The 20,551-nt window shown below is 49.8% G+C and overlaps 1 protein-coding gene across 1 annotated transcript in view; it reads right to left on the bottom strand.

The window, feature by feature from the left end:
• Nucleotides 1-361: 361 nt before the first annotated feature.
• Nucleotides 362-20,551, bottom strand: part of USP43 (ubiquitin specific peptidase 43) — a 62,497-nt gene continuing 42,307 nt past the window's right edge. Inside the window, 4 exon segments of the mRNA XM_043583109.1 lie at nt 362-2,033; nt 16,221-16,385; nt 17,887-18,045; nt 20,203-20,551. Coding sequence (XP_043439044.1) covers nt 994-2,033; nt 16,221-16,385; nt 17,887-18,045; nt 20,203-20,551 — 1,713 coding nt within the window. The 3' untranslated portion in view covers nt 362-993.

The following is a 20,551-nucleotide window of genomic DNA, read 5'->3' as shown; positions in this document are numbered from 1 at the left end:
GCCTGACGCAGGGCTCGAACTCATGAACCGCAAGTTCATGACCTGAGCTGAAGTCGGACACTTAATCGACTGAGCCACCCAGGGGCCCTGGCTCAGGCAGCTCTTGATCTCGGGGTTGTGAGTTTGAGCCCCATGTTGGGTACAGGGATTACTTAAAAAATAAAATCTTTGAGGGGTGCCTGAGTGGCTCAGTCAGTTAAGCGTCCGACTTCAGCTCAGGTCATGATCTCAGGGTCGTGAGTTCAAGCCCCATACTGGGCTCCGTGCTGAATGTGAAGTGTATTTAAAAAATAAACATAAAGTCTTTGAAAAAAAAAAAAAAGATCATTTGTTAGACTTGAATAACTCAGAGAGCCATTCACATGTTTCACTGATGGGCTTTTATTAAAATTGCATATAGGTCTCATACTTACACATTTTTTTTTAAAGAACTTCCTTTATGCCTAGTATCAAAATACTACAATTATTTTGTTATATATTAAATATCTTCCTAAAGTCTCAATCATTTCTGTTCCATCCCTCCCCTAGAATCCTTCTTTATCGTGTGTTTGGCGTCTTGAACGTTTCATCTCAGGAAGCGCGTAGAGGTTTGAAAACGAGAAGCCAATGACAAGAATTGACTCGATGTTGCAGACTCTTCTCTACTGGGCTGTCGAGCTGGCCCACACCCAAATCACTCTCGAGTGTAGGGACTCATGCCCTGGAATTGTTGAAACCAATCAGGTCTTGCCCTGAAATAGTAAGGCTGACCCAACAGCACCCTCTGGTGGCTTGCACGGATAAAAGCACCGAACGGTTCAGGAAAGTATTTGGACATGCTATCTTGGAAATCCAGATGCGGACACCAAAACAAAAAAACAAAACAAAACTAAACTTATTTTCCGGGGTCCCAAGACAACTGGCTTCCCGGAAGCCCATTCTCCACACACTCGAGCTTCTTACAAGCTGCTCAGTCATGAGAATGCCAGCTTCACACCAAGCTGGAACACGCCATCAAAAGCTGGACTCGGGTAACGTTTTCTTCCGACTCAAGGAAAGAGTGTGGTATTTCACCTTTTGCAAGGTGCCCAAAGGAGTGTGTTCCCCTGGGACAGTCCTCTGGGACGTGCCCAGGGCACTGGCCCTCGTGGACCTGACGGCTTTACGAGGGAGGCGGAGAGAGCTGGGAGCCGACCATACATCCCTCTCCAAGTGGATGATGGGGGCTCTGGCCAGGCTCTCCTGAATCCGGGGGGAAGGAGAGGAGCCCCGAGAGTGCTCATCCACAGCCGGGCTCAGCCTGCCGCTCACCAGGGACACTGGGGACGCCTGGGGGGCCACCTCTGGCCTCTCAGATTTGTTCTCCTTCTTGGAAAACACGGACCTCAGAAGGGTGAGGGTCCCCTGTGGGACGTCCCTGCCGTCCACATTAGCCCTCATTCTGATGCGGGTATTCTGGCGGCTCTCTGCACTGTTTCTAGATAATTCCGTGCTGCTCAGCGCCTCTGTGGGGGAGGGTGCTGTGCTGAGGATTCCTGCCTGGCCACTTCCCTTGCAGTTCGCCGTCTTCTGGCCCTCTGGCCGGGCTCGTTTCTCATTCGGCACTGAGGGCATCACCGTGAGGGGCAGGTCAAACCGTCTGGGGAGCCTGATATCCTGACTCGCATTTTCCTTGGCTTTCCTGGCTGTATTCAGGCCATCTGAGGTTCCGGGGGCTGCACAGGGACTGGGGTGGCCTGAGGGGCAGGGCGCCCGGGCCACCACTGTCTCACTGGCTGGCCTGCCGTCTTCACCCTCAGCGGACTTCCCGTCCTCACAGGCAGCGCCCGTCAACAGCGGCACGATGGACTGGCTGGTGGATCGGGGCCTCCGCCTGGACTCCAAGTACTCCACCAACTCGACAGATGTACCGGGCGGTTTCTCCCTGGGTCTGAAAGACCAGCGGAGGGGCAAGGTCTTGAAGGCTCCCTGCTTGGCTCTGGAAGGCGTAGGCTCCTTCATGCTGATGCTTCGGCCTCGTACGCCCCGTACCAGACGCCTGGACTCCAGCTCTCCTGTAAGAGACACCAATAGCATCAGTGCCCAAATCCCCCTCCCAGCTGCAAGGCGTGACCATGCCCGCCATCGAACAGACCATGGCTGAGCACCCCTGATGTATCGGGCACTGTGCTGGCCGTTGGGGACACAGCAGTGAGCAGGACACTGAGGTCCCAGCCCTCGGAAGCATCAATGTTTGCAAACGCTCAGCAAAAGTCCTTCCTTTTCCAGGTTAAATTAGGTGCCTGTACCTTTCAAATGCGAGATTCTCAGATACCCTATCCTGGGCCAAAAGGAAAAATTAATAAATTGTGCGTTTAATTTTATCAGAGCTCCCACTTACATTTTCCTTCTGTGTTCTGCAACACCTGTGTATGGTTGGAAAGACACATTTCATGTGTAAGAGTTAAACGAGAAACGGAGTCTAGAAAAACAGTGTAATCCAACCTGCAAAAATACACACTTGTGTGCATGACACATGCATGTGAAAACATACAAACAAGTTTGTAGAAATAAACACTAAGATGACAAGGTGTCGAGGGGGCCATGGGATGCTGTGTGACTGATTTTCTTCTTAATTCTTTCCTAAATCTTAACATTTCTAAAGGGAATACACACATAACCAAGGATGTGTGTTTTTTCTTAAGAAACATCAGTTACTAAAACATTTCTATTTACAATAGCATCAGGGGTGCCTGGGTGGCTCAGTCCGTTAAATGTCAGACTTTGGCTCAGGTCATGATCTCCAGATCCATGAGTTGGAGACCCGCATCAGGCCCCCGCACTGATAATGCAGAGCCTGCTTGGAATTCCCTCTCTCTCCTTCCCTCCCCCACTTATGCTGTCTCTATCTCTCCAAAATAAATAAACTTTAAAAAAAATTTTTTTAAAAAAAGAATAAAATACTTAGGAATTAACCAAGGAGGTAAAAGATTTATATAACAAAAACTACAAAACATTAAGAAGAAATTAAAGATGACATAAATGGAAAGACATCCCATGTTCATGGATTGGAAGGCTTAAATATTGTTAAAATGGCAACGTTACCCAGAGTGATCGATCTCCAGCTTCAATGCAAATCCCTATCAAAATCCCAACGGGGCTGTTTGCAGAGATGGAAAAATCCATCCTGAAATTCATATGGAATCTCAAGAGACCTCCACAGGCAGTCACAAAAAGACAAATACTGCATGATTCCACCACACAAGGTACCCAGAGTGGTCGTAACCAGAGAGACAGAAAGTACAGAGACGGTTGCCAGGGGCTTGGGGACGAGGAGGGTGCGGTGTTAGTGTGAACTGGGCAGAGGCTTTCAGATTTACAAGATGAAAAGAGTTATAGCGATGGACGGTGGCGATGGCTACGATACGATGGGAATGTATGGAATACCACTGAAATGTGCACTTGAAAAAGCTTCAAGTGATAAACTTTGTTATAAGTATTTTCACGCAATAATAAAAGTGAAGATAAAAAGAAAATAAAAAGGAAAATAAAAAAAGAAAATAAAAATAAAAAGTGAAAATAAAAGAAAAGCAACTTGCAGCGTCTGCCTTCATTTATAAGATGCCTGTAATCACAGAGGGAAAAAACCTTCACCTGAAACACACAACCCACATGGTGGAGAGACAGTCTCGTGCGTTTAGAGAAAGACCCGAGGTCAACCCTACAAGCCTTCTGCCCCCAGATGACCGCTTGTATCATGGAGCAGGAGAGCAAGCCCTATACGAGCGAGGACCGTACCACAAATACAGCCCCGGTAAGCAGCACAGCCACCTGGGACGAGCCATGTGCAAAGGGACTTGGGATTGTCAGGGGACAGGCAACAGCTCAGTGTACTCTGGTGGAGAAAGCACAGCGCCGGACACATCAGCCAGGCCCCCGGGGAAGAAATGACCAGGAGGCAGAGTCCCAATGCCCAGCAATGACTGGAGGGGTCGGACAGCATCTCCGAGGTTCCTGGGGAATTTTACCTTTCATGGATTATTTCCGGTAGTTTTTAATCGCCTACATTTTTCCCCCCAACTCGGTATTGTTTTCTTCAAGGCATTTCCATAGCTAGCAATAGACACGGTTTCACCCCAAATATTTTGTAATTTCACTGTCCATGGCCCACCATTAAATCCCTATACCTCAGGGGAATAAAATGTGCTGGGGTCTGAGACACATATGCAGTTTTTTTGTTTTTCCCTCTTTGCAACCCTGGGAAGGGCAGAAAGCACTGCTCTTCTTGGGAGGATAAAGCTGTGACTTTCGGCTTTTCGAAATGAGGTAACACAGCCGGCGGCCTGGCAGGTGGCGAGGTGGCTTGGCAGTGCGTCCCCTCTTCCCGGATGAAAGGCCTGGGGCCCGGGCCCACGCCACCCCTGCAGCTCCCTTTCACGGGGGCCGCAGATGCCCATGCAAGCCCTTCCTTCCGCCTCTTCCTCGAGATGGCAGCAAGGAGGCACCTTGGCCGCCAGTGTGAGAGCAGAAGGGACGAGTAAGTGCCCACACTGATGCAGTGTCGCCATTCACAAACATCTCCCTTCCAAGGGGAGGGGAAAGTGCTCTCCCTGCTCCTCCCTGGGGGACCTCCTGGAGGCTGGGAGCCAGAGGCAGAGGTGGCGTTCAGAGATGCCTGAGGGAGGGTACTTCCCTGCCCTGCATGGAATCTGTGGCCTTGCTCATGCCCAGTTGGCTGGAGAACCAGGAAGGAAGGGTCTAGAGCCTTGGGCCACATGGAGGACATGAATGGTCAAGTCCTTCCTGAAGGTTATGAGTCCCAGAGCCTGCAGGACAGGCTTCCCAGGTCCTGCGAGGCCTCCTCACACAGATGGCGCCCATGCGGCTGGTGGGCATGGCCCCCACCCCAGGCCCCACCCATGAGTGACTGCAAACACAGCAGATGCTACCCTGAGAAATACCCCATCTGTTCCTACGTGGCTTTTTATCCTAGCTAATGAAACCAGGCAGCGATCTGACCTCACGATGTGTGCTGTGAGCAAGGGGCGGGCCCCTTCAACCCTTAGGACAAGACTCCTGGTCCAGTGCTCTCAGCTCTCAGGCTGTACAAGGGTTTCCTCTGACAGCCACCCACTCATGCATTTGACAGACATGTAATGAGAGCCCACTGTGTGCCTAGGACGTGTTTTCACCGCTGGGGATAGAGCTGTGGAAAAAAACCACAAAGTGCTGTGGAAAAAAATCACAAAGCAACAACATGTGATGTCATGGGATATAGTGCTAAGAGCTATGACAAAGAACGAGGCAGGGTAAGGGGGGTGGGATACAGTGTGGTGACTGTGGAGTGAGGAGAGTGAAAGGGAGAAGGAAGCCATGTGGAGATGGGGGAAAACAGCCGCCAGGTAGAGGAAACAGCAAGTGCAAAGGCCCTGAGGCACAAGTGAGCTTGGTGGGTCAGGGAAGCAGCAGAGAGACCACCGTGGCTGTAACCAAGGGAGAAGAGGTTCCCCAAGAGGCTCTTCATCTGCTGACTCCTTCTCTGTATTTGGAGGCATCTCTTTCTCTGGTTGAAGTCTGACCCCCTGACTTTCCTCTGGACCCTAGAGGGTAAGGACAAGCTCTTCATCTGGGCTGAGCTTTGTCCACCTCTGAGAGTAAGCCAGTAGGACGAGGCTGGTGAGGGGAAAGGCTGCCTCGGGGGCCAAGGCCACCGCCCCTTCTATCGCTCCAAGAATCACCTCCGCTCAGGAGGGCGTGGAGGGGAGCCCCAATGGGCAAACGCAGAAGACGACGAGAGCACACATATTCTCTGATCCAAAGAAGAAATGGACAAAAGATAAGCTCTCAGGGAGATTCAAATACAGAGCAGGAGAGGACCGAAAAATGTCTTCCAGGTCTTACAATTCAGTAAATGCATTGGAGGCACGGAGGGTCATATTTGAGACTCAAATTAGTGGCCGAAAAGATAAAGGGAAAGGCAGTATCTCGCACCTGAGAGCCAAGTGACAGAGAGAAGTCACAGGGAAAAGCGAGAAGACACAGAGAACGGACCCAGGGGAGCCACCAGGCAAATGACAGAAATCTGAACAGTCAGAGAGACGATAAACCAAACAACACCACCCTGAAGAAAAGCCTGCATCACATAATCAACAATAGCCAAAGTATGGAAAGAGCCCAAACGTCCATCCACGGATGAGTGGGTAAAGAAAATGTGGTCTATATATACAATGGAGCATTACTTGGCGATCATAAAGAATGAAATCTTGCCATTTGCCAACAACGTGGATGGAACTGGAGTGTATTATGCTGAGCCAAGTAAGGCATAGGAAGATAAATATAGTATGATTTCACTCATATATGGAATTAAAAAAAATTTTTTAACGTTTATTTTAGAGAGAGACAGAGTGTGAGCAGGGGAAGGGACAGAGACAGGAGACACAGAATCCGAAGCAGGATCCAGGCTCTGAGCTGTCAGCACAGAGCCCGACGCGGGGCTGGAACCCACGAACTGTGAGATCATGACCTGAGCCGAGGTCGGATGCTTAACCGACTGAGCCATCCAGGGGCCCCTCGTACATGGAATTTAAGAAACAAAACAGATGAACATAGGGGATGGAAGGAAAAATAAGACAAAAATAGAGAGGGAGGCAAACCATAAGAGACTCTTAAATACAGAGAACAAAACTGAGGATTGCTGGAGGGGAGGCGGGTGGGGGGCTGGGTAGTAAAGAGGGCACTTGTTGGGATGAGCACAGGGTGTCATATGTAAGTGATGAATCACTAAATTCTACTCCTGAAATCATTATTATACTGTATGTTAACTAACTTGGATTTAAACCAAATTTTTAAATTAAAAATAAATAGGAAGGAGGAAGGAAGGAAGGAAGGAAGGAAGGAAGGAAGGAGAGAAAGAAAAAGGAAAGGAGAGAGGAAGGAAAGAAGGAAGAAAGGAAGAAAGGAAGAAAGAAAAGAAAAGAAAAAAGAAAAAAGAAAAGAAAAGAAAAGAAAAGAAAAGAAAAGAAAAGAAAAGAAAAGAAAAGAAAAGAAAAGAAATGAAGCCTGCATCTGTAGCCTGAAAGGTTCTGGGGGTTCTAGGAAGGGTTGATGAACAAAAACACAGACCCAGGCATATACTAGTGTTGTTTCTAAATTCCAAGGTCAACCACAAATTCTCAAAAGCTTCCAGACAGAAAGAACAAGTGACTCTCACATGAAAAAAAGGAAAAAAAAAAAAAAAAAAAAAAAAAAAAGCACTTCTCACCTGCAACCCTGGGGCTTGGCAGACCGTGGGAAAACATCTACAGACACCGGAGAGAGAAGGAAGGACTTCAGTCCAAGAGCCCTCCAACCAGCCAAGCTGCCATTCGCTCCCCGGTGAAAGAAAATATTTGTGGCCACGCATCCCCCATCCCCGAAAAGAACTCTGACCAGACACTAAAGAATCAGAACCCAGACCTCAAGACAGAGGGGGACAGAAAGAAGACAGACGGGGGGTGTTCAATGGAGGCTGCCATAGGGGGACCATCCACCTGCAACAGGGCAGGTGGTCCCAGGACGGGGAATATGCAGTGACGTGAGCATGTTTGGGATCTGGAAAGGCACAGCACTCAGAGCCTGAAACCCTCTCAGAGAAGCTGAGAGCTTGGGATCCAGGTGGGGGGAGGGGAGGTTCTAAAACAGACCAGGGGGCACCCGTGGGGCTCAGTCAGTCAAGCGTCCAAATTTGGCTCAGGTCATCTCACGGTTTGTGAGTTCGAGCCCCAGGTCGGGCTCAGCGCTGACTAGTGCAGAGCATGCTTGGGATTCTCTCTCTCTACCCAACCCCGCCTCCCCCCACCACCCCGCCCCCCACTGCCCAACTCACGCTTTCTCTATCTCTCTCTCTCTCAAAATAAATAAACTTAAAAAAAAATGAATACGGGCTCCTGGGTGGCTCAGTTAGTTAAGCATCCAACTTCTGCTCAGGTCATGATCTCACGGTTTGTGGGCTCGAGCCCCGCATTGGGCTCTGTGCTGACAGCTCAGAGCCTGGAGCCTGCTTCGGATTCTGTGTCTCCCTCTCTTTCTGCCCCTCCCCTGCTTGTGCTCTGTCTCTCTCAAAAATAAATAATAGGAAGGAAGGAAGGAAGGAAGGAAGGAAGGAAGGAAGGAAGGAAGGAAGATTAAAAAATAAAACAGACCAGAGGGACACTAAAAGCATTTCAAAGCACTCGCTTTGCAGGGGTGGGGGTGGGAGGGATAACGTGGAGACATCTTGCTGGGGGGAAGGACAGCAGGCAGGCAGAAGGGAATAGGCTGGCTTCTTGTATCCATATAATAGGAAAATGCATTTACACACTGGGAAGGATAAGTAACAATTAATGCTAAGCTAGTCCGTCAGAGAAAGACAAATACCACAGGACTTCACTCACAGGTGGAATTTAAAATACAAAACAGACAGGGGTGCCTGGGTGGCTTAGTGGTTGACCGTCTGACTTCAGCTCAGGTCATGATCTCACTGTTCATGAGTTTGAGCCCCGCGTCGGGCTGTGTGCTGACAGCTCAGAGCCTGGAGCCTGCTTCGGATTCTGCGTCTTCCTCTCTCTTTAACCCTCTCCCGCTCACACCCTGTGTCTCTCTCTCTCAAAAATAAACATTAAAATAAATAAGTAAATAAAATACAAAGCAGATGAACATAGGGGAAGGGAAGCAAAAATAATATAAAAACAGGGAGGGGGACAAAACATAAGAGACTCCTAAATACAGAGAACAAACTGAGGGTTGCTGGGGTGGCTGTGGGTGGGGGGATGGGCTAGATGGGGGAGGGGCATTGAGGAGGGCAATTGTCGGGATGAGCCCTGGGTGTTATACGTAGGGGGATGAATCACTGGAATCTACTCCTGAAACCATTATTGCACTCATTATATGCTATCTAACTTGGATGCAAATTTAAAAAATTAATTAAAAAAACCCAAAAAAACCCAAGATGGAAAAGAACACAACTTCCAAACAAAGGGGGAAAAAAAGAGAGAGCAGAGACCAATGAGATCGACTCAGTAAAAAACAAGGACAAAGGAAAAAAAGAAACAATAATAAAAAAGTGTTTTTACGAAACAAAATCAAGTTTAGGGTTGTTACTGATGAGGGAGGCTGAGGTGGGCTGAGGACAAAATACAAGCTAGCAACCCCCCCCCCCCTCCATCAGCCCTCCTGGCAGGTGGGATGTGTGAGATATTCCCCAGGCTCTGCTAGAGGCAAAAACCACCTTAGCTTGACCACAGCCAGGCCTCCAGGATCCTGAGAGTCGTTAGCATATGAAAATCTCACCGGAAACTTCCCTTGGACCTGACCTCCCCCAACTCCCAAATGTATAACCCTTCTCTCCACAGGGTCTGGGACAGCTCTTCCTGCCCACGGGTCCTGTCTCCATGCTTTAATAAAATCACCATTTTGCACCAAAGAGGTCTTCAAGAATTCTTTCCTGGCCATCAGCTCCGGATGCCCTATCACCCCAAAACCTCATCAGTGACATTAAAAACGGATGGGCTGGGGTGCCTGGGTGGCTCAGTCGGTTGAGCGTCCGACTTCAGCTCAGGTCATGATCTCACGGTCCGTGGGTTCGAGCCCCGCGTTGGGCTCTGGGCTGATGGCTCGGAGCCTGGAAACTGCTTCCGATTCCGTGTCTCCCTATCTCTCTGCCCCTCCCCCGTTCATGCTCTCTCTCTCTCTGTCTCATAAATAAATAAACGTTAAAAAAAAAAAAAAAACAAAAAACAAAAAAACCAAAACATAGTGTTTACCAGAAACCACTTAAAAGTAACTGTAAGAGAAAAATTCATAAAGCAAAAGAGAACAACAAAATGATACTGAAAGGGCGGGCCTACACCAGTCGACTCCATCTTGTTCTGTGTCCTTCACCTTGACCACACCTCCTCCCCTTGAGTAAATCCTCCCTCACCTGCTGGACCCTTCCCCAGGACCCCTCCCCAGCCAATCGGCTGAGGCCATAGCCATTACCTCACCAACTGCCCCCAGGCCCCAATAAAACCTTTGTCCTTTTGAAACTCGCTCTCTTTCCCTGGTATCTCACCACTGCATCGGTGTAGGTAGGGGATTGAGCTCTAGCCAGCTCGAATAAAGGCTCTTTGCTTTTGCATCGGACTCGGCTCCCTAGTGGTCTTTGGGGATCACGAATTCTGGGCATAACAATACCAGGCCAGTGCCAACAAAAAGAAAGGAGGAAGGGGTGGAATGATTAATCTTGAACAAGGTAGAATTTACGATTAAAAGAACTTAAGATAAAGAGCCACATTACAAGGAGGACAGACAATTTATAAAGAAGACCTAACAGTCGTCAGCTTCAGACATCTATTAACAAGGCAGCAAACCATATAAAGCAGATATTACTGAAGTCCGTGGCATAAAAATACAGCCATACAGAGGGTGCCAAATATGCCTCCTTCCTAGCGAGGCGGTCCTCGATAAGGTCAACGTAGAGACAAAGTGAACTGAATCCAAAAAACGACTCACCTGATTTAAGAGCTACGACCTCACAAAGGCACAGTCGACATGATTCCACGCGTGCAAAGAACATCGACAAAATAATCATGTACTTACCGTATCACAAAAAGGGAATGCTTTTGGAAAACCACATTCTTGGCTCACCATCCGCAAAATTAGAGAGAGTTACAGGGAGACCCCCAAATCATAAACGCTGGAAACTCCCAGATAACTTTTAAAGAGGAAATAAAAGCGGAAATAATGTAGTACCTGGAAAGCACTTCAAGTGAGAAGGAAAGCCTGGAAGGCCCAATAAAAGTCGTAGAGAAAATCAATCATCAAAAGCACCTCGATCGTAAAGCTGAAGTCCCGGGACCCCTTATCCACCTGAGGGGAGCCCTTATTCACCTGAGGGGCTTCTGCATAAGACCCCAGCAATTTTTTCATATGGTCTTGCTTTCTTTGTTTCCTATTTAACAGAGAGACACAGAGAGAGACAGAGAGAGAGAGAGAGAGAGAGAGAGAGAGAGAGAGCGCGTGCGCACGAGACAGAGCGAGCAGGGGAGGGGCAGAGGGAGAGAGAGAATCTGAAGCAGGCTCCATATATTCAGCACGGAGCCCGACGTGGGGCTCAATCCCACAACTCAGGGATCATGACCTGAGCCGAAATCAAGAGTCTGATGCTCCACTGACTGAGCCACCCAGGTGCCCCATCACATACATGGTTTTATTTTTATAAAACTTGCAGGGGTGCCTGGGTGGCTCAGTCGGTTAAGCGTCCGACTTCAGCTCAGGTCACGATCTCGAGGTCTGTGAGTTTGAGCCCCGCCTCGGGCTCTGGGCTGATGGCTCAGAGCCTGGAGCCTGCTTCCGATTCTGTGTCTCCCTCTCTCTCTGCCCCTCCCCCGTTCATGCTCTGTCTCTCTCTGTCTCAAAAATAAATAAACGTTAAAAAAAAAAATTAAAAACTTGCAGAAGTAAGGTGTTTTTACATCCTTCTCCTTGGAGAGCTTCTCCTGACACCTGTCCCCGATTACAGAAGATGCAGTCCCCTTCAATATTCCTTGGATCCAGCCCTTTTGGTCCAAATGCCTTCCCCATTCCCACATCCCATAACTAGGGCTACTGGAAGGATGAAGTCCCCAAGCTGTCAGGGTTTCTCTCCAGAGGCCTGCTTGGCATTTGGGAGGGACAATTCTGTCCTGAAACGACACCGTCTCTGGTCCTGCCCGCTGGGGACTACGTGCTACTTAGTCCCCTGTACTCGTGTTGACGGTGACAAAACTCTCCCCCAAACCCAGGGGGAGATTGGGTGGTACCCACCCCCCATGGAGACCTATATGCTGGAGCCGGATGTTGCCCAGGCTGACCGCTAACAAGAAAATGAGGCTGGGTTTTCAACCACCTCAACAGGCTCCAAAGCCCACCACCGTTTTAGTCAAACGTCAAGAGGGAACGCTCCCTTTGCAAGCAAGGCTCTTGCGGGGTCCGCACGGCATGATCTCCAGTTTGGAATTTATAGCTAGCAGCCACAGAGGCAGGATGCCTGCAGCCAGAGGGAGTGGGGTCTGTCTGCACCCCTCGCTTCTCCAAGGAGGTGAGCTTGCACCTGGGGACTTCCCAGCCTCGGCTTTCTCCTCTTCAAAAGGGCTTTTTGTTTCACCCTCTTGGAGATGCTGATGACCAGACGGAGAAGTAAAATGCCGGCCAGGGGCTGGGATAAAGTTATTTGTCCATATTCCTTCCCCTCCTGCCCTAGTGCTGTCTCTTGGGGAGTGGTGGCAGGGAGGGGGGTGGTTCTCTGAAGCTGTGCCTGACTCCGGGCTGAGTACCATGTTGAAAAGCCGGGCCATCTTTTAAAGTTGCCTCCCAGTTGGGGCGCCTGGGTGGCTCAGTCGGTTGGGCATCTGACTTCGGCTCAGGTCATGATCTCGCAGTTTGTGAGTTCAAGCCCACGTCGGGCTCTGTGCTGACGGCTCGGAGCCTGGACTCTGCTTCGGATTCTGTGTCTCCCTCTCCCTCTGCCCCTCCCCTGCTCATGCTCTGACTCTGTCTTTCGATAATAAATATTAAAAAAAAAAAATTTTTTTTAAGTTGCCTCCCAGTGGAGGCGTGAAATACACTTCCCCCCCGGGAGAACTGAGACGTGGCCTAAGGTTCCAGGCCAAGGTTCCAGGCCACTGGAACAGAACTGGGATGATTTATGAGCGCATCAGAGGCTCATGCTGATGGGGTGGACAAGCTTGGGAAAGAATGCCTTTGGTGTGTGTGTGTGTTCACCAGACATTGCCTCGATGTGCATCACGAGAGGGGAAAAGGAAAGTCCAGAGACAGGGTGGGTCAGAACATAACACGTTAAACACTTGGCTTCCACAAAAAAAAAAAAAAAAAAAAAAAAAAAACGCACTCTAAGGAAATCAGACACATGTCATAGGCACGTAGAGACGCTCCGATCAGTATTCTTTCTAACTGTGAAATACTGGGAGCCAAGATGCCAAACCCTAAGGAACAGTTAACCCAACTGGGACACATAAACCATCCTGAAACAGTGTTGGATTCAAAGATGCTCTAAAACCACCTGTAGCCTCACGATTGTATCATCACGTGCATTCACTCACAAAAACGTAACAAGAGCCTGCTACATGTCAGGTGCCCTGTTGGCCACTTTGATACAACGGTGACAGAAAGATGTAAATAGCTGATGAATGAGCACATAGGCTATGCCCAGGTACAATCTCACTCCCGGATACCCACGTGTAGACGTACGCACGACAAAAACACGTGAGCAAAGATGCGCACAGCGGGACCACTGGTGACAGCCCACACCAGAAACTACCCCAGTATCCAACCACAAGAGAATACGTAAATAAAATATGAACTCTTCTTATAACGTGGGGGCAGTCTTACAGGGATTTCTACAGCATCACCAAGGAACTTAAGAACCTGTAAATCGAGGGGCACCTGGGTGGCTCAGTCGGTTAAGCGGCCGACTTCAGCTCAGGTCATGATCTCGCGGTCTGTGAGTTTGAGCCCCGCGTCGGGCTCTGTGCTGACAGCTCAGAGCCTGGAGCCTGTTTCGGATTCTGTGTCTCCCTCTCTCTCTGCCCCTCCCCCGTTCATGCTCTGTCCTGAGCCGAAATCAAGAGTCTGATGCTCCACTGACTGAGCCACCCAGGTGCCCCATCACATACATGGTTTTATTTTTATAAAACTTGCAGGGGTGCCTGGGTGGCGCAGTCGGTTAAGCGTCCGACTTCAGCCAGGTCACGATCTCGCGGTCCGTGAGTTCGAGCCCCGCGTCGGGCTCTGGGCTGATGGCTCAGAGCCTGGAGCCTGTTTCCGATTCTGTGTCTCCCTCTCTCTCTGCCCCTCCCCCGTTCATGCTCTGTCTCTCTCTGTCCCAAAAATAAATAAAAAACGTTGGAAAAAAAAAAATCATGACACTAAAAATAAATAAATGTTAAAAAAAAAAATTAAAAAAAAAAAAGAATCTGTAAATTGAGCCCCACATCGGGCAGTACACTGACAGCTCAGAGCCTGGAGCTTGCTTCAGGTTCTGTGTGTGTCTCTCCCTCCCTCTCTGCTCCTCCCCCACTTGCTCTCTCTCCGAATCTCAAAAAAAAAATGAACGTTAAAAAAAAAAAAAAAAGAATCCGTAAATTTGTAACTCAAGGCGCTTCCCCTGATGATCAAGCCAAACTTTTCCAGATCGGCCTCTGAGATCGATTTCAACCCATCCACGAGCCCACAGGAAAAAAGGAAGTGGTTCTTCCCACCCCACCCACCGTGCTTTCTTTCCCAAATCCCTGCTTTTGGTGTTTACTGACCATCATCAACATTCAACAGACGACAATGTCTCTGTCTATCTGCCTCTGTCTCTCATGGGAACTTAGACGTCTGTGCAGAGAACTTTAGGTGGCTGAGTAATTTCCAGGGCTGCTTTTTTTTTTTTTTTTATACCAATGGAATAAAGCCACACACAACATACATTAATTTAAACAGATATGGTGCTGAGCAAAGGAAACCAAACAGGAAAATATATGTACTGTATGACTCCGTTTCCATCAAGTTCCGACACAGGCAAGACTGATCTATGGCATCAGAAGTCAGAATAATAGTCCCCCCTCTGGAAAGGAGGGAAACAGTAATGACTGAGAGAGATACAAGGGGGTAGGGAGGGCCTGCAACGTTCTATTTCGTAATCTGGGTGACGGTTATGTGGATGTGTACATTTTAGGATAATTCATTAGATGTGCATTTGTGATTAACACACTTCTCTGTGTGTGTGTGTGTGTGTATATATATATCATACCTACATTAAAAAGATCTTTTTTTTTTCTTTTGAGAGAGAGAGAGAGAGAGAGAGAGAGAATGAGCAGGGGAGGGGTAGAGAGAGAGAGAGAATCCCAAGCAGGCTCCGCACTGTCATTGCAGAGCCCGATGTGGGGCTCGATCTCACGAACCCTGAAATTATGACCTGAACTGAAATCAAGAGCTGGATGCTTAACCGACTGAGCCACCCGGGCGCCACTGAAAAATCTTATTTTAAAAGCTAATTCAGGAGCTAAGAGGACACATGGAAACTGTAAGTAATTAGTACGTGCTGGTGCTTTCTGAGCAAGGGGGCGCACAGGCATGCACACGCGTGCTCCGAGATTTTCCGGACGGACTGTTTCTGTGGTTATCCCCTGCCTTTCTTGCACCACCATTATTTTCTCCCTCTAGGGAGAGGATCACCTGAATCCTAACGGGATCGTCTGGATGCCAACGTGCTCTATGTCCCAGAAGAAAATATAAACACGTGCTGCTGTCATCTGGGCCTCTCTCTGGCTCAGATGACCACAGTCAGCACTCCAACCTGGCCTCCCACCCTTGTCCCTCCCCCTTGTGACGGAGTCACAGAGCAGACTTGGTGAAAATATAAATCCCAGCTCAGAATTCCCCAAGAGCTACTCGCTGCCCTGGGGGCCAAAAGCCAACTTTGTGCCACGAGCCAAAGGCGCGCTGAGCCCCGGCCCGTCGATCTCTAGCCGTCTTCTCTGGCCACCGCTCCCGTCCCTCTGCCTCTCACACGCATCCCACACTCACCCCCAGCTCGGAGCTCCCCTGCCCGGAGCACGTGCCCAACCTTCTCCACCAGTCCCTCTCTCTGTCTCTCAGGTGTCTGCTCCAAAGCTGTCACTGCAGAAGGACCTACCCCACCCGGCCCGTTCTAACGGGGCCCCTGCGTCCTTTCTCTCCCACCCCCAGCCCGGATTCCTCTGATGATCTACCTCCCCTTGTCCCTGCTTTATACCAGGTCGTTACACGCATCTACTGGTTTACGTGTTATCTTCCCCATTAGAGGCACGCTCCAGGCAGCAGAGAGAGAACGTACCTGCGGCTGGAGGGCAGCGGGCAGGGGAGGAGGCGGAGGGAGAGTGCTGGTCACAGAAGACCCCATAGGAGCCATGGATGTCTCTAACGACGGGTACTTTCTTTGAAAATTTTTAATGCTTATTTATTTTTTGAGAGAGAGAGAGCATGAGTGGGAGAGGAGCAGAGAGAGAGGGAGACACAGAATCCGAAGCAGGCTCCAGGTTCTGGGCTGTCGGCACAGAGCCCAACACGGGGCTCGAACTCATGAGCCGTGAGATCATGACCTGAGCCGAAGTCGGACGCTTAACCGACTGAGCCCCCCAGGCGCCCCTGACGGACACCTTCACGCTCAAAGCCGAGGAGCAGAGGCCGTTAAGGCAAGTGAAAATAGAATCGGCCAATCTTACCGACACGATAGGACATACCCTTTTCCTGATCGGAGAGGCCGTTGGTGAAGACAGGAGGGTCAGGCGCCGGGGGCCGGGAGGGGCCGGGGCTGGAGCTCCAGGACAGCAGGCTCCCCCTCGCACTGCTGTTACTGCTCCCGAGTCGAAGGAGCCAGTGATCGGAGAAGGAGGAGCTGGTGGAACCTGCGGGACACAGAGAGGAAAGGCTGGACCCAGCCCCACCCCGTCGGGGGTCCCCAAAGGAGCTTCCGGAAGCCAGAGGGGAGGCTGGACCCAGCCCCACACCGTCGGGGGTCCCCAAAGGAGCTTCCGGAAGCCAGAGGGAAGGCTGGACCCAGCCCTACCCTGTCGGGGGTCCCCAAAGGAGCTTCTGGAAGCCAGGCTCCCACCACCCCTCCTCCCCCCCCCCCCCCAGCCCCGGGATGGTACAACCCAAGCAGAATCACACAAGCCAAAGTCATGACCAAAGGAGAAACCCGCTACAGATTAGCCACGTGACCAAGCTGAAAATTTAGGGAAAGGCATTTGGGCACAGAAAGGTCAGCGTGTTGATGAGTTCTGAAATGGTTTTCCTGGGGTGCCTGGGGGGCTCAGTCCGTGGGGCGACCAACTCTTGGTTTCAGCTCAGGTCGTGATCTCACAGAGCATCCAGCTCTGTATTGACAGTGCAGAGCCTGCTAGGGATTCTCTCTCTCTCTCTCTCTCTCTCTCTCTCTCTCTCTCTCTCTCCTCCCCTTCATTCCCCAAAAAATAAAATAAAAATAAAAATAAAAACTTAAAAAAAAAAAAAGTTTTTCCTGACATTACTTGCCATCATGTCTAGTTTTCTAAACAGGCTAGGTTTTCCACTCGTTCTATCTTCTTTAAGAGAAAGGTAGGCAGGGCGCCTGGGGGGCTCAGTCAGTTAAGCGGCTGACTTCGGTCGAGATCAGGTCATGATCTCATGGTCCCTGCGTTGGAGCCCTGCGTCGGGCTCTGTGCGGACAGCTCAGAGCCTGGATCCTGTTTCGGATTCTGTGTCTCCCTCTCTCTGACCCTCCCCCGTTCATGCTCTGTCTCTCTCTGTCTCAAAAATAAATAAATGTTAAAAAAAATTTTAAAAAAAGAGAGAGAAAGGCAGGCTTTGCATTAGGGTCGATTTAGACCTCCTGGGGCATTTTGGTTTAATTTGCCTGCCATCCAATAATTATTAGGAAGAACACAGAGGCAATTAAAACGAACAAACAAATAAAGCTCTCCCATCCCAAAGATAAGGATAGGATTGCAGAGTGAAACAAATCACATTAAAAAGGTCAACTTTGATCCTTGTTAAAAATTTCCTGCAGACTTCCAAGTCTGAGGTTGTTTACTAGATGTGTCTCTGGAGGGGGTTAAGCAGCTACCTTTCCCGCTGAGACCCGGAGTCCCTAATAACCGCCCCGCCCTTTCTAATAGGACGGACACAGGAATATGTCGCACAAGCTTAATTATAAAGGCTGGCTCGACACGAGGGAGACTGGAAACCTGAAATCCCAAAACCACCAAGAGTCACCTGCTGCGAAATTATTATTCGTATTCTTTTCCCAACGTCTCCAAGCAGCAGTCAGATCTCCCCCTTCCAGACCCGTGCCTACCTCTCCTGGTCCTTGATGTGTGACAGGGAACCTCCCCAGTGCCCCTCTCCTTGCGGGGGGACAGCACGTACCTCTCATGGAACCGCTGGCTGACCAGGGGGGGATGCTGTTCCGTTTCTGATAAAACAGGATGTAAGCCCCTCGCGTACTGACCTCATCTTCCGGGAGCGGTTCCACTGTGCTGTCATCAAAACTGTACCACTGGCCGTCCAGAGAGTTCCGGCAGTAGGCTGCAAAAGTCCAAAACCCCCGTGCCAGTTATTGGAGCCCCTTCAAAACAGAAAGGCGTTTCTCGCCAGCACAGCTGAAAAACGGACGTGTTTGTAACAGAGTGGAAAAGATCGGTCCGTTTCGGGCCAGAAGTGAGTTCTGTGGAATCAGAAAGATCAATCAGTTACACACCCAGCTGCTCACCGATAAAAAGCGTGCCGTTACTTTGAGTTTGAATCCTTACATTAGAACCCCTGCTCGGGCAAGAGCTCCGGTAACAGGGAGCCCCGAATTATTTAGCCAGACGATAATGTCCCCATTCGCCCTGCTCCTTGAGAAGTTTCGAGATGCACATCTCTGATTCAGTATGCCACTGAAAACAATGCATTTGGGATTATGGTATGCTTCTTTCCTGCCTAAGAACTAAAGCAAAACATTTAGGAAAATGTCCATAAGTAAGATTCTTACCACCTTTGAAACAATTGTGACAAAACATTCTTTTCCTTTCCCTCCACCTCTCAGTGAAAGGTACCATCACCCAAGAATATAGGGTCCGCCCACTTTTCTGTAATGAGCCACACAGCAAATAGCTTAGGCTTTACAGAACACATATGGCCAGTCTCTGCGTGCATATATATATATATGTATGTATACACACATATATAATATATACATACACACACGTATATATACACACGTATATATATACACACGTATATATACACACATACATAATATATATACACACACATATAATATATATACACACACACGTGTATATATATACACATATACTTTACCACTTTTTGAAATGTAAAAATCATATTTTAACTCGCAGGCTATGCAAAATCAGGTACTGGACTGGATTGGGCCGGCAGGCCATCATTAGCCGAGCCCTGCACCAACCCAAACCAGGCACCTAGGGGCTCATCTTTGCCCTCCCCTTCCCTGCCACCCCACACCCAGTCCAAAAGCCAATCTTGCTGATTCGACTTCCAAAATGCATCTCGAATACCCCAACTGTCACCTCCTGGGTCCCCCGAGTCCCGGCCAACACCATCTCTGATTTGAGCCCCAGAAATTCCTAACCAGAACTCCCAACTTCTACTCTACCTGTTTTCCACAGAGCAGAGCTACACCCTCAACTTGCGAACTAGATTATGTCTTTATTATTCTTTTGCCTAAAACCTTGTAATGGCTTCCCGTTACGCTTTGGAAAAAATGCAAACTCTCGTCCACGGCCTGCACGTAGTGCCCACCTCTCCAGCCTCATTTGTGTTACTTACCCCTGGGTCGCTACACTTCAGCCATGATGGGCTTTCATCAGTTCTTAAACACACCAAACTCTGCCTCAGGGCCTTTGCCCATGCTAGTAGCCCATAATGGTCTTCCTCCCATTAGCCCATTATTCACACAGCTCATTCCTTTAGCTCTTGGAGAGCAGGCGCTATCCTCAGAGGGGCCTTACCTCTATCACAGAAACAATCAATCAAACCCTTTCATAATGCCAGGCATTGAATGCCTGTTTACTGGCTGTGTCTGAAGTTTGACTTAAGAAAGGATGAGTGATGGTCCCAGATTTTCCACCCAGCCCGGTGCTTTCCAAATCGAAGCTACCTTGGAACCTTAGAAACAGTGCACTTCCCAAGAACGAAAATGAAACATCGTAAAGCGTCTTCTCCCGTGACACAGTCTGTTGTTCTGGAATAGCACAGGCCATGGTGCCTGATCGTGAACTAGTCACCCAGCCGTCTGTCTCTGTCTTTGCTGCTGTCCACCCCTCTCAAGCTCCTCTGAGGGAGGGCAGTTAAACGTACGCCCCAGAAATAAAAAACACCAGACCTGATAAATAAGACACCGTGTGTTGAACCACAGATGAGGATTAACGCGCCTCTCTCGGGCTCCAACGGTGACCCTCCCATATTTGCTGGGGCCAAACGCTCAGGCTGCAGCTAAGCTGATGTTCCAACCACCATCCCAACTCAACGTTACGGCTTGGACCCGGTGCCCTGCTCTCTGGCAGGTGCCTGATGTGCGGCGGCCGAGGGGTCTGCGTATGCCCGGTGCCGGAGTAAGCTCGGCCTCGCGGGGGCACCTCTTCCCGGGGCATCCTGGAGCTCGGGCCGCAGTCACGGACACGTGACCACGGCCGCCACGAACCGGGAGGCGAGGCTCACCTGTGTAATGCCCACCTTGCAGACCGCCGTGGTGGTTGCAGACGGCATACAAGTCGTACAGGAAGTCCCACGGGCAGCTGGCGGGCAGGCAGGCCGGCTGCTCCCAGGAAGGCCAGGGGCCTGTCGCGGGCTTGGGGCCCGCGTTTCTCTGGGCCACGTGGGGGGCCATGTTGAGGCCGGAGAGCGGAAACTTCACCAGCGTGGACAGCTTGTTTCTCCTCTCGCCCACCTGACAGAACCTTTTCAGGTGGATGATGAGGATGTCAGGCAGGGTCCAGAGACTCAGCTTCACCGTGCCCTGCTGGAGGGCCTTGCAGTGTGGACACTTCCACGCATCGTCCTGAGCCAG

Source organism: Prionailurus bengalensis, chromosome E1 (genome assembly GCF_016509475.1).
Source record: "Prionailurus bengalensis isolate Pbe53 chromosome E1, Fcat_Pben_1.1_paternal_pri, whole genome shotgun sequence".
Lineage (NCBI taxonomy): Eukaryota > Metazoa > Chordata > Mammalia > Carnivora > Felidae > Prionailurus > Prionailurus bengalensis.
The sequence above is the reverse complement of the archived record's forward strand: the minus strand, read 5'-3'. Positions and strand labels throughout refer to the sequence as shown.